Source organism: Perna viridis, chromosome 11, assembly GCF_037379345.1.
Source record: "Perna viridis isolate PV_CMFRI_1.1 ecotype Kerala chromosome 11, ASM3737934v1, whole genome shotgun sequence".
NCBI lineage: Eukaryota > Metazoa > Mollusca > Bivalvia > Mytilida > Mytilidae > Perna > Perna viridis.
This window is the reverse complement of record NC_142455.1, coordinates 5,799,809-5,814,536: the sequence shown is the minus strand read 5'-3', so window position 1 is coordinate 5,814,536 and position 14,728 is coordinate 5,799,809. Positions and strand designations below refer to the sequence as shown.

At 33.1% G+C, this 14,728-nt stretch overlaps 1 protein-coding gene across 1 annotated transcript in view; it reads left to right on the top strand.

Moving 5' to 3' along the window:
• LOC148602721 (uncharacterized) overlaps positions 1 to 14,501 on the top strand; it is a 31,163-nt gene extending 16,662 nt beyond the window's left edge. Inside the window, exons 5-11 of the mRNA XM_088553306.1 lie at positions 2,634 to 8,778; positions 9,619 to 9,714; positions 10,615 to 10,710; positions 11,129 to 11,252; positions 11,644 to 11,768; positions 12,805 to 12,905; positions 14,379 to 14,501. Coding sequence (XP_088409432.1) covers positions 8,763 to 8,778; positions 9,619 to 9,714; positions 10,615 to 10,710; positions 11,129 to 11,252; positions 11,644 to 11,768; positions 12,805 to 12,905; positions 14,379 to 14,501 — 681 coding nt within the window. The 5' untranslated portion in view covers positions 2,634 to 8,762. The remainder of the gene's footprint in view (positions 1 to 2,633; positions 8,779 to 9,618; positions 9,715 to 10,614; positions 10,711 to 11,128; positions 11,253 to 11,643; positions 11,769 to 12,804; positions 12,906 to 14,378) is intronic.
• Positions 14,502 to 14,728: the final 227 nt, after the last annotated feature.

The window sequence follows — 14,728 nt, the reverse complement described above, 5'->3', positions numbered from 1 at the left end:
ATTTTTGCGTACGTTCCAAATGCTCATTGGTTGAATTGGTGGTCTGTAACCTAAATTTATATAATGCTTGTTCCTTAACTACAATAGAAATTATACAACCATCATTGAAATGTTTCCTTATTAGGACTCTTCATATTGCATGAAGGAGAGAAGAAAAAAAAGAGGTATCATTTTTATTTTGATATTTGAGACTTTTGTGCAATTTGGTTAAGATTAAAATTCTGATTCAAAATAGTAGTATAAATCTTCTTTTAACTTCCCTTCAAATATAAAACAAACATTCAGTCATCATATTTGTACTCTCCTTACCAATGAAAAATATAGAATAATCCAGATTTAAATATCCAGGAGCTAGTGAGTATTTATCAGCTCTTACAATAGCAACTGGTCAGTTTGAATGCACTAATATCTTTTGTCATTCATTTGTATCGTTCAGCGGATTAATAACATAAGAGTGTCTTGGTCTTGGATGTAGGAAAATTACTGCAAAAGACATTCTAGATACATGTTTTCTAATATAGAATTTGCATTGTAGAAAAGCTTGGTATAGGGACACAACCAATGAATCAGTACCTTTTCTAATAAATTGATGCAGTGAACTTTGTGGGTTTTGCGATCATTTCTCGACAATTTAATTCTAATTTAAAATTGAATAATGCACTTTATATTTAAAAATGTTATATTTTAGGCTTTATAATGATGACTTTTTTCTGTCAATCTAGACAAGAGATCAAAATTATGATAATGATGATGATCAATATAAGTCTGACCTGGTTAAACATATCATTTTGTTTTTTTGGTTTGTTTGTTTGTTTGTTTCTTGCGTTTTTTTTTTTTTTTTTTTTTTTGGTTCTTTGTTTGTTTTGTTTTTGTTTTTGTTTTTTTTGTGTTTTGTTTTTTTTTATTAACATAGTGATTGAAGTAAATTTCAGTAAAAGAAAACAATTTTTTTCATGAATATCACTACTTTTGAAAAATGCCAGATGAAATGTATAAACAGAAAAAAATAGTGTGTCCAAAGAAAAACATTTCAGATTAAAATTCAAGAAAATTAAATGTTAAAATTGGGATTCCTTGTTTTTATTTAAAGATTTTTTTTGTCAAAGATTCAGTAGATTGATACAAAACAAGTTTTCAAAACTCATATTTATTTTAAAACTTTCCTATATATATGCAGTATCCTTTGCTTTTGCATGTAATTTATTTTCTTTAAAAGCTACCAAATCTATAAAGTACCGGTATGTATAAGAATCAGACTATGAGTGGCACATCATTTTTCTTTATTTTTTATTTCAATTCATTTTATTTTATTTATTTTTTTTTTTTTATTTATTTTTATTTTTTTTATTTTATTGTATTTTTTGCTGCAAATATTTTTAATACATCTGGGAAGCAAATGAAAAGTTATTTGAATTTGTCCTGAGGCATCTGTGACATAAAAACTTTTTGACCGTTTATATAGTGAAAAAGTGTTTTCCCCGTTTTCCCCATTCTCTTCCCATAATGCAGCATTTTTGTAGCAAGACACTCCTGATTTATAACATCAATTAAGTTATTTGTACAATTTTTTTTTTGTTTTTTCATTAAACAAAAAATAAAACTATAAGGAATTAATAAGACAAGTACTAGTGTTTCAAGTTTCAACTTAATGTTACATTTATCTTTTATATTCTATTAACAGTAATCACAGCTACGAGATCATTTTAAGTCATTTGGCCAAGAACTTCATGTTATGCGTTCAGCAGACAATATCAAATTACGTGTTTTGTACAGGTACTCCTGATTTGAATTCAACACTTTGATTTTTTATTTTATTTCTCTTTATAATCACTGCTTCAAAGTCTATTCGATGTTTTTACTTTTAAACTTAGAATTTTTTATCAAATGATTTATTACCACTTTTTATGCAAGTTTAAAACAATTATAACGTCGTTTTGGTGTAACGTGTTTCTGTTTAACATTTTTAAGAACGTTTCGATATAAATTTGACTAAAATGTTTTTCCTGACTTTCTTAATGGTTAATGTCAAAAATGATAAAAAAAAACATTTTGAAAAAGTTTTTGATATGTTTGTTTAGAATGTTTGACAAAACATTTTTAAAACATTTATTTATGAGTACAGATCACTCTTTACGTTCTATCAAAATCTGTTTGAAATGTGTCTATACTGGGTTTTTTTCTGTTTAGAAATTGTTTTGTAATTTTAAAATAATGTTTCTATGGAACGTTTTTAGCACCTCCAATATGTCATTAAAAGAATGTTTTCAAAAAGGTTTGTGTTACCTGGGTAGGGACGAAATTCAAAAACTACATTGTGGTTTGGTTATATTTCGAAATTCTCATTTTCCTTTAGTTTTGTTTTTTTCTCTAAATTTACTTGCATTGTTACCTGCGCCTTGTACTTTATTTCATTCTTCGGCACTCACGTTAAGAAAAAAAATAGATTATTCTGTAATCCTCGCTACACGTGTAATTAGGTCATTACTTTGTTTACTCACCACGTTTATACACTTTATCAATTTTGTTGTTATTTTAACCGTTATGATAGTCAGATTAAACTGCATTTAATACTGTTCAATGTCATTTTTTGTTTAATTTTGATATTTTGACGTTGTTTCTTTTTTTTCTTTAAGATGGTCTACCGATCACCCCGTTTTTCTCAGGATTACCCTATAAATAAGCTATATCTCACGATGTCAGACTTGACTAAAGAAGGTAGAGGAGCTTTTGCAAGAATAGACAGGGACAGGGGATATGAACTATACTAAAACACAAGAACCATCGCCAAACAGATTAAAAACCTGTCATTAAGATGAAAGGAATTTCAGATTACACAGATGACGCAGCAGATGTAATAACTGTCTGTGAGGTAACTCACAGAATCCATTAAATTACTGTACCCAAAGGTAAATGAGTTTCAATAAGACGACAAACCAGAGACCTTCCATACATGGAAATCGTCATTCCGCACTGTGATGCATGAACTGTCAGCAAGACCAATTGAATAATTGGATCGTCTAGTTAAATAGAATGGTACTAAGTCAAAACGATATGTACTGAGCAAACAGCGACTATCCAGCACGAGGCCTCGAAAGTCTGGAGATGACTAGAATAGGGATATGGCTATTTAGAGATGTTGGAAGCTGCCATAGGGAGACGAGCAGTAAAATTCTCAAAATTATCGGATAAAGAAAAGCATAAAACTTTACGATATTCATGATCTGGCCTCAGGTATTGATTCTACCAACGGCAAAGCCACATGAAACCACTTCTTCTGAGGTCACATATTTGGCAACACTGCATCACCGTCAATCGAAACATGAGGCTTACGATTAGCGGCATCAGGGGCTATCAAGTTTGTAGAAAATGAATTTCTCGTGGATGACGGACTGTTCTCGTTACCAACCACTGATGATGCAATCAACTTACTAAAGAAAAATCAAAAAGTACTTCAAAATAAATGAAACATCAGATTGTATAAAATCGCATCAAATAACAACAACGTCGTAAGAAATTTTCTGTCAGAAGATTTAGCATAGGATTTTGAATATCTATATTTTGACAATTCTGCCACTTTACCGCCTCAACGCTGTCTTGGAATAAGATGGAATCTAGAAACTGATTTTCTTATATTCGAAAGAACAGATAACGAAAAGTATTTCTCAAGGCGAGAAGTTTTGTCTATCATCAAATCTATTTACGATCCGTTCGGATTCTTAAGCCCATTAATACTAGAAGACAGATTTAATCAAAATAACCAACGATTGGATGAACCGTTGCCTGTAGAAAACCACAGCAATTGGAATTGATGGACAGCCTCTTTACAAAACCTGGATCAACTTACATTTAGCCTTACTCACTTCTCTGAAAAAAAATTGTCTATACATTTTGCGTTGCGTCAGAAAAGGTAATAACTGAGGTAGCATACTCACTCGTCAGGAACTCATCAAACATACTAGAAATCAGTTTTCCTCTCTCTCTCGTGAACTCAAAAGTGTAACCAACATTTGAACACACCATTTTACGTTTAGAATTTCGTTCTGTCGTACGTTCAACCGAATTAGCTGACACAATTTAGAAAAAAAACATGATACTTCAGGTTTTATTCAGACAGCAAGGTCGTACTATATAAATGATACAGAGGTAAGGAGGTGATAGAGGCGTAGCCGAGGGTGGCATTATATGTTCAAGGGGTAACAAACTCTGTCACTCTCTAACGTATATGATATTTATTTTGTTATACTGTATGTTCCATTGTCATTATTTTTCTAAGTAAGCCATAACAATAAGTTTTGTATGTTTGGCTTTACTTGTTTATTTTCGTTCAGGTCAATTTTGGATCATACACCTTTCAGAAAAAAGGGGATGCTAGCAGGGGTTCCTCAAACATTGAGGTGATAGGACATACGTTTCTATATTTGTTTCAGTTTTACACATGAAATGATAATTTTTCAATGAAAAGAAGTTTTGTTCTCGGCTTTTATTTACTTGTATATATTTATTAAATCCAACTGTTACCGTATGTATTTCCGTGGCAGAATGAACAACAACAAAACAAAAACTTAAAATGTCATTAATGCGGTGTATGGAAATTTAACAACAAATTCTCATTTGAACATTTTCCAATTCCAAACTCCGTGACTTTTTAACTGGATAATACTAATAGCATTGTTTGAGTGAAGTAGAATTGGCATCATAACCAAAAAAAATACTACATTTCCTGGTGAAATTAATTTATCAATCGATCGTCATAACAGTCCTTCTGCATATAAATTCCTTCAAACGCCAACCTGACACTGAACTAGTAACTAATTTTTACCCGAACCAGTTTAGCCTTTTACGAGATGGCAATAGACATTACAATAATCACCCTCTGAGACATGTGATAGAACAGAATATTACCCTCGTATTGAACCGATAAAATTTCAGCATATTGACATGAAGTATAAGTATATGATATATCAACAACGATACCAATCGATTCTACAATTATGTATGAACCAATAAAAATTCAGCATATTGACATGAAGCATAATAATATGATATATCAACAACGATACCAATCGATTCTACAATTATGTATGAACCAATAAAAATTCAGCATATTGACATGAAATATAATAATATGATATATCAACAACGACACGTAGCACTTCTATAGTTATGTTGCCAATCGATACATTTAGTACACCAAATCAATGAAATTGCACTTCCACGTTGAAAACTCCAGCCGATCAAAGCACACGTGGCATACGTGAAGCGGACATGAAAAAAACTCATTATGGAAATCTTTCGATTACAAGACCCGGAGCACGACAAAGAATTCAGACAGACCATCTCAGTTTACATGACTGAAACTAAAAAAACATCGACCAAGTGCATGCTTTGAAAAATTCTTAATATTGAGAAATCTTGCTACATGTTGCTAGTTCTTACAAGCACACCACGACGTGTACAAGGATGAGACATACTTTCTATTAAAGGGCATATAGTTGTCTATGTCAAGTTCAATCGTCTTTTCCTGTTCCTAGACGCAAATGGACTGTTAAGGGTCGGAGGAAGACTACGTAACTGAACATCATCTGCTCTTTAAAGGAATCTAGTTCTCGTTAATGGAAATACCCACATCTTACGTAATAATTCGTCATTACCACGATCTTGCCAAGCACCAAAATCGTCAAATCACCGGAGGAACTATTGGAATTTGGATTACAAAAACAAAACCTCTCATGTCATACATAAATGTTTTAGATGCCGCAAGTTAAGGAGACCTTTTGGCGAATAGAAGAGGTCTGATCTTCCAACAGACTGACTTCAACCCGGACCTCCATTTACACGAGAAGAAGTGGATTGTTTTGGTCCCTGGAAAATCAGTAGTTGCCGGCAAAACGAGACTAGCTAACGGAGCTTGGCTGTAATATTCACATGTTTAACTACACGAGCTGTTCACACTAAAGCAATCAGCTCATCCTCTTTCGTCGTGGCTTTACGTAGATTTGTATCAACCATAAGACCTGTTACGATATTCAGATGAGATATAAGCACAAAATTTGTTAGGTGAAACGATGACCTAAGAATACAGGTGACCAACGTTGAATATGTCCGAGTCAAGGATTTTCTATATTAAAACAAAACCGTCCGGCAATTTAACCGCTTTATGCTTAGCAAATGAGAGTAGTATGGGAGAGACTCATCGGTGTCACTCGTCGTTTAATAAATTGTCTTCTCATGGATCATCGTCGAAACAAATTCACACATGAAATGCTCGTAACGTTTCTCTCTGTAGAATCAGCAATCATGACCTCAAGGCCTCTAACAGCACCAACATTGGATGCCGATACTCCGACACCGTTATCGCCATCTTTGCTTCTGATGCAAAAGCTTCATTAAAATATCAATCCTGGACAAAGGGTGCGCAAAGCTGACATTTACAAGAAACATAGGAAGTTCGTTCAGTATATTTCCGACCAGTTCAGGAGTCGATGAAAAACTGAAAAAGTCCAAGCATTATAAGTTTAGAAGTGGATTGTTTTGGTCCCTGGAAAATCAGTAGTTGCCGGCAAGACGGAACTAGCTAACAGAAAATTCGAAAGATCTTTTGGAGACAATCAGTTCAAGACTATTATCTGAATATAATAGCATTAAAACCTATGATTTTTCAACACTGTATACTTCTATTTCCCATACTTAGTTAAAATCCCGACTTAAAAACATTATACATCGTTATTTTTCCAAAAAAGATGGTACACCTAGATACAAATATATAGTTCTTGGTAGAGATTCCTCATACTTTGTAAGAAATATTTCCAAATCATCTTCCAAATATACAGAGGAAGATGTTTACAAAATGCTGGAATTTTTGATTGACAACATGTTTGTCCAGTGTGGTGGACGTGTTTTTCAAAAAACGGTCGGCATTCCAATGGGAACATCTGTGGCAACATCCCTTCGGCACCTTCGGTATTGGAGTGTTCATATCACAACTCATACGTTATGCCAGAGCTTGCCGAAACTAAGCAGAATGTTTGTATAGGCTTCTGGAACAGGGTTAAGTTGCTACAAGATTGAAGTCATCACTACAGAAGTTTTATGGTCGTCATCATGAACTCGTGGATCGTTATGGTGTATCCATCAGCACCATGAAAACAGATTTATTCAACGGGTCATGGTTTTCCTTTCCTCGTTTGTCTACCCCGGACTTGACTTTATATGAGCAACTCGGTGGGTGTTTCTAGAAAAGCAAAAGACGCTTACGCTACCGGTGCACCAGGTCCATGCTCCCAGTGTTTAGTGGAGACTCATTTGCTTTTGTTACTTTGTATGTATGATTTTAGTTACTTTATGTTCTTTGTTGTGTATGTCTGCTTTCCATGTCTGATCTTCGTCCCTGGATTACAATTTTTTGATTACCGCTTTAACCTTGGTTCCCTTGATTACTCTTCCGCCGTTAATGGACTCAATGAACATGTTAACATTTATATAGGAGATGTAGTACCAGTCAAAGACAATGTCTATTGACGACATACATAATCGCTTGCCATAGCAGAAGAAACGTATCCCCAAGAAAACAAGAAAGTCCGTAGTTGTAAGATAAGATTTGCCAAAAAAACTGCGAGATACCTATAACGTACATTTATCCGATTTGCAATATCGTACTATTATCAAGTGCTCAATCAAATTAATAACATGTTAAAATAGAGACCGTTTGCTTCAAACAATCATGGACTGTAATCTAGAATGACTTTTTATATAGTAGAAATGTAGATTTATCATTTTTTATTTTTCGTTTTTGGAAAAATACAAATGCTTTTATATCACGTTTGGAAGAGTCCATCTAATTATTTGGGCGATACCAAAAGTCATAATCATATGTACGTTTCATTCAACATATTTCACTATGCCAAAGTAAAGCTGATCACTTTCTATCATCTTTAATTAGTTTCTGCATTCAGTTATCATATCATATCCGTTTGTGACTTATATATTAGAGGCCCCGTACGGGTCCGAGTGGCAAAAAAATAGACCCGCAGCAGCGCTAAGCTTACCGTAAAAGGCGACTAAATAGTGCTCAGGACCCTGGCCGGGGGTCAGGACGTTCTGCCCACAGAGCAACTGGGTTGCGTGCCCCAGGTGATGGAATGGGGTAACCCTGGCACGTTACATGCTGGGGTCGTCAGGTCATACTACGGAAAACCTGACCGCAAACCATAGTGGTGCAATGTGTTTGGAAAGGTGCCACGTTCCTCGCACGTTAAAGAACCTTGTAGTGGTATTCTCCCGGAATAGGAACCGTAGGGCCCCGCCACAGGACGCTAAATAACTTACCCACCTCTCCCTTTTTCCAGTGGCAATCAGAATTTGTCGACCCTATTATCCTTGTGTCCCATCCCATTTTTTTCATTTTATCACCCATTTCATGTACATCGCCTGAATATAGCTGAAATATTGCTGCCCGGGCGTTAAACCCCAACAATCAATCAATCATACATATTAGAGACTCCATTGTAATGTGTATACAAGTTAAAATCGAAAGTAGCACAATTAACATGAATATATATAACTAATTTGTGGTTGTGTATTCTCTTTGACAAGTAAATATTTAATGATTTGCGTGTATATTATGAGTAAGGTCATACTTAATCTAAATTTATTTATGCATAGAAAATACGCTTACTTTAATACCGTTAAAAGAGGTAAACAGCACAGCCTTGTAGCTAGGGGCTTGAATCGCTTATCTGGGTCAATGTTAAAGAGCCATCCAGATGATTAAACTGTATAGTAAGTACCATAAAGACATTGCGTAATGCCAGCCAATAATAAAAAATGATTTTGATAACATTATTAATTTAAAAAAAAAAGAAGAATGTCTTTCCGTTTGAAGCAGAAGAAACTTAATAATCAGACGAAATACTAGAATGACTTGGCAACTTAGAGGAGAAAGACAATTATTGATCTTTGAATCACCTTTGGAGAGTCTTATCAACTGTCAAATGTCAAAAAGAGTATGAAGTTAAAACTACCTGCTATACTTTATGTTAAAAACACCTTCTACATATGTGTTCTTTCACGTAGATAGCCAATCACTGACAGATTTAATACATATAGTAGTTTTAGTTATATGCATGACTCAAATACAAACTGTATCATTCGTTTATTATGCGTTTAAACGCACTCTAGGGACAGACGTTCATCCTTTTTTTTATAATACAGGGAAGATAGTTAGTGTATTAAAGGTCATACAAACGAAGTTGTGATTGCGGGATTCTTTATTGTTAATGCAGTAATAATCCTAATTCAAATCAACGAAGCGTAGGGTACTCAGCAAATGTTATTTTTTAGAAAGGCTGAGTTATCTGGTCGAATCTCTTGAAATAGATAATAATGTACTTTTTATTGTCTCCATTATATATTTAAGACTAAAATAACGTTAAACAAAACTGTATTGCATTATATGATTGTGGAACATATAAAAAAAATATAAAAATTTATACAATATTATACTGATTTGTTTCATATTTCACTTCAAAACGTTAATTAGTATTTTTTATTTGTACAAAGCTACTGTTCTACATTTTTTTCGGTGATTTATCAAATTCACAATATTTGGTAATATTTCAGAAAATCTTACGAAAGAAAAAACTACAAGTTTGGTGATAGCTGACCTCGGTACCTCTGATGGTGGAAACGTCATCCCGTTTTTGAAACACATTATTGGTAGAATGTCGAATAAGATACAAGATGTTTTTTGTTAAGCTGAAATAAGAGTAATCATTAGAGCCAGAAATCAAAAGAATGTAATCCAGGGACAAAGGCCAGTATATATCAGTAAATATATCAGTTCATGAATAATTGGATATAACATGCCTGTCTGGATGAAAACATGTTTCCAAATTGATTATACTTGCACATATAAATTACATAAGAAAACAGGTAGAGGACAATAAAGCGTGATGGGCAAGTCTTTCAATATTTAACTAGCTTCCACGACCAGACCAGTGCAAATTTGTATTTTTTGCAAATAAATACTGTCATCTTCATTCGATCAGTTTATGATATTAGGGTGTTGAAAATGAAACACTTTATGCATATGACTTTAACATAAACTACATGTCATGTTTCAACGTATCCGTAAAATCATTCAGTACCAATCGTCTGAAGCAAGTAGTTTTGATTTATTTTGAGTTGAATTCCAATAATTTATTGTCGAAAAGCAAACCAGTTTCAAGTGAGTGGACTCATATTTCTTACTGTGGTCTCATGTTAAAATTGAAAATTGAATAGATTCATTGCATTGCTAAACTTTAAACGTGAACAAGTTCTGTTCATATTACGGAGGTAGACCGTAGGAAAGGGACATAAGTCTTAAAATAAGTGATATGTTTGTATTATTCAATTTCACCAAAGCCTTTCAAAACTTCTTTTGAAACAGATTGAAATCAGTCCAAGTAACGTTGATGCTTACATGAGATTGATGTTAAATGGTTAATACAATCGTTTGAATGATTTGTAAGATTTGTTTTCTTTACCATTGTTCTACCTCCTCAAATGTGTCTATATTTTCAAATTGACTAAACAGAGTTCCAGTAGAATCTGGTATATATATCTTTTGTTTAGATTTTTTAAAGAGCAAAGATTATTCTGGAGAATTGACACTCATATTCAATGACTTACCTGGATTTGATTATAACGTATTAAGCAAGAAGGTCAGGGGTAAGATTTCCGTAATTTAACGACCAACATTTATGGAAACTATAGTTATCAAGTTGGACAGTTCACGAACCTTTCAAGTGCTCTTAAAGATATCCGTTGTGCCTTTTTCTAGGTGTCAGATGATTTATATCTTCGTTTACTTATTTTATACATCTCAAGAATTCGAGTATGTTTTGTACTGTCGTTTTTTCAAATTTAACTTTGAAACACCCCCCCCCCCCAAAAAAAAAAACAAAACAAAACAAAACAAAACAAAAAACAAAACAAAAACAAAAAGAATCCCCAATTAACTTTGAATTAACATATATTTAATTATCAGTATATGCAATCTGATTAAACATCTGGAGACATTTATGAAAGAAGAATGAATTCTTCGACATTTACAAAAATAAATCAATTATGTAAATTTTTCAATTAGCATTAAAAGATGAAGGAATGACTGTACACATATTGATGAATCCGTGTGATATGTTCGAAAGATGTCTCCCAAAAGATTTTCTGGACTTATGCACTAGTACATATGCAATACTAATTTTAACAAAGTAAGAATAACTAGATAGGGCTTAGAAACTTCGTATTTGTTTGAGGACAAAAATGGTAAAGTTATTTGCATCAATGACCAACCCACTTCAATTCTCTTGATAGCCAATTTAGGTAAAATCGCGCATTTAAGGTATTGGGGAAAAGGTGACATGTAAAACCCTCATGTAAAGAACTTTGAAAATGAAAAATAAATATTGTCTGACAAAAGTAACTAGTTTTACAAAGATAAAAATCCGTAAAGTTGTACGTTTTATAGTTTTATCAATCAAATACGGCTTCTGCCAAAATTTTGAAGACACTATGAGGAATGCAGTTAGTTTGAGGAAAAAAACAAAAACAAAAACAAAAACGGCGAAAGACATTTTATTAAACTTAAATTCATCTTTACAGGGGAAGAATAGAAAACGGGATAGGATGGCATACTGCAACTGAGACAGAAAGGCAGTGGATGAAAGACCAGGCTGCAAGTGACTGGAGACATTTTCTAACCCAAAGATATGAAGAAATGAAAATCGGTATCAGTTTCATTATTGTAATTACATGTAAACCTGTAAACCGTTTCGACTGACGTATCATTTATAATAAGATATTGCTAACAGCAGTTGATACCAATTATAAACGATAACGATGAAACGGGTTCGTACGTACTTAAAGAATAGTTTTCTCTAAAATAAAGAAGCTGGGTTATGCCCTTAAAACAGGGAGGATGGATACTCCCCAGAGCCTGTTCATATTTTTTTTATCTAACTCATACTGCAAGTTGAAGTACCCTTTCAACAAAAGACAACAAATTGTACAAAACTGTTCGAAAAAGTGATATATAATATCCAACAAAAGCGCAAAGAACCCCACACACGCCATGTCATAGATGATAAAATGAATACGTAATTAAAATTAAGTTTGAAATAATCCTGAAATCAGGAAAGGAAATATAGGTTCTTGAATAACGTTTTATCAGCCATATATTTGTACATATACATATGCCAAAGGATCGTTATATTCGAGAGCGATATATACCTGAGGGCTCATAAAAAGCAATACAAATGGGGATGAGTTATGCTCTTAATATATACTTTCGAAAAATTGCGAGAGTGCACAATTCTGATGTTATTTTCTAACGTGTTATTATTTAACAGTCATTAGTGGTTTCTCTAACTTTTTAGTACAGAACGCTGCTTACTGAAAACATACCGAATACGTTAATTTATTCAAACGTTAACTATGATTCACATTGATTGACAAATGACTTATATCAGAACAAATACAAGAGATGCATGAAAAACAACGATGATTTTTGTGAAAAATCAAATGAAAATTCATTTTTAATTACTTTTAAAATATTGAAGTATCTTTTTTTTATTTTCCCCGTTCCGTATAATTTATGCTTACTTATACACATTATATATCCATGTTACTAGGATCTCTCGAAGCCCATTTTCTTTCCTTAATTAAGCAAGGAATTGAAAAAAAAAACATTTTCAAACGATAAGTTCTAGTGCCCTTTGTTTTCATTTACCATAATTTTGTTCATTTCAAAATTATTATTTTTAGGTGGATATCTTGTCATCAGATCTGTTAAACATGATCCGGCTTACACAAAAGCTTTCGAGTACACATTTATTGATATCTATAAGCTTGGGTTAATTACCAAGGTAAGAATGAAAAACATAGATATAGTCTTATTTAAATAAAAAGAAACAATGAAGTTTGTCATTTTGAGCCTACCAATGCCTGCATCAATGTTTTAGTTGAGTTTGTTTTGCTTGTTTACACAGTTTCTGTGTACTTGTTTTTTCTTACTTTCTTAATGTGTGTATTTTATTCCCTGTCTTTTGTTAAAAATATATTCAATAAACCGACAAATGTAGACAGTCTTTGTTCCCGATTTCTGTCATTAACTTCTCACGCAGATTTAGATGCGCGAAAAAATCATATGACGAAAACATTCACTGCAGCTCAATGTTCTTGTAACAGTTCTTTGAAAACAGATAGAAATTCGTGATTCACATTTCATTGTACTTGATTGAAACTTTAGCATTTTTTTCCGACGCACTCAGTATAGTTTCGCTTTTTACCCTTTGACCTTAAGGGCGCTCTTCGTTGGATACGCAAGTCACCTGATGGAAATTCTTTTTTTTTCCGATGGGCCAAATACTAATAACTGACTGGCGTTCGAAAAAACTGTATCGAAACCATGCACTAATTTTTGTTACTGAAATGTAGAAACTTATAAGTAAAAAGAACAAAATTTTACTGCGTCGGCTATCTTTTTTTAAAATAGTACTTTTCTCAATATGAGCTAATTTGTAATAAGCCTTCAGAAAGGTTGACCTTCTATGACCAACACAGTTGGTTTATTTAGTATTAATGAACTTAGCACCATGACGTCTTTAATATCAATAGATCTGCATGCACTCTGCGATTCAAATAACCCAAAATTTTGTAACTTTTTGATTTAAGATCTAAACTTAATGTTAACTTGGACTGGACTGGATGAAAGATCAATCTATTAAAACTGACTTCAATTTTTTACCAGTTATGCTTGCACGACTATATTTTGAAGGTTTAAAACATCGCTTATCAAGTTAAACTGATCCAAAATAGATATGAAATAGGATTTTGTCTAATCCTTTAAAAAACCGTTTTTATTGTTTTTTTAAAACAATATTTTACGTTGCTAAAACAAAGTTCTTATTTTTTTTCCTTTACAAAAGCAGTGATGCACAAGAAGGGTGTTGAAGTCGGAAGGTCTAATTACGGAAATCAAAACACCAAATTACCAACCAAGTTTGTTTGATTCTTTGTTTATATGATTGTTTTTAAGTGAAAAACTGAAATATATTATAAGTACCGATCGTGATAAATGCCAAATTTGAACGAATGTACGGAATTTGGTCCGGCCCGAATAATTTGGATATTCACGGAATCTATTTGTATAATTTTATTTTAATAATATGTTGTTTGTTACAAGTTCGTGATCGATGGAATGACAATTGTGAAGTGATGTTTTCGCAGGGGAAGTGTGAAAGGGAGTTTTTACTTCACACAGTGAATTATCGAAATTTATTACAAGGGACCATTCAATAAATCGTTGCTATCTATATTATAATATGGTTTATTACTAGGAAGAACTACGAAATATCAACTTCATGCAGTATGAGAGAAGCGAAGATGAAATTCGAGCACCGTTTGAAGATACAACGTTTAGTCTTCAACTTAAACTTAAACAAAGTAACAAAAGCAAATGAGCAACTCGGACTCCACTTACAACTGGGAGCATGGACCAGATGTACAGGTAGAGTAAGCGTCTTCTGCCTTTCTAGAAGCACCCGCAGAGTTGCTCATAAAAAGTCAAGTCCGAGGTGGACAAACGAGGAAAGGAAAATAATGACCCATCGAATAAATCAGTTTTCATGTGGCCGATGGATACACCATAAGGATCCACGAGTTCATGATGACGACCATAAAACATCTG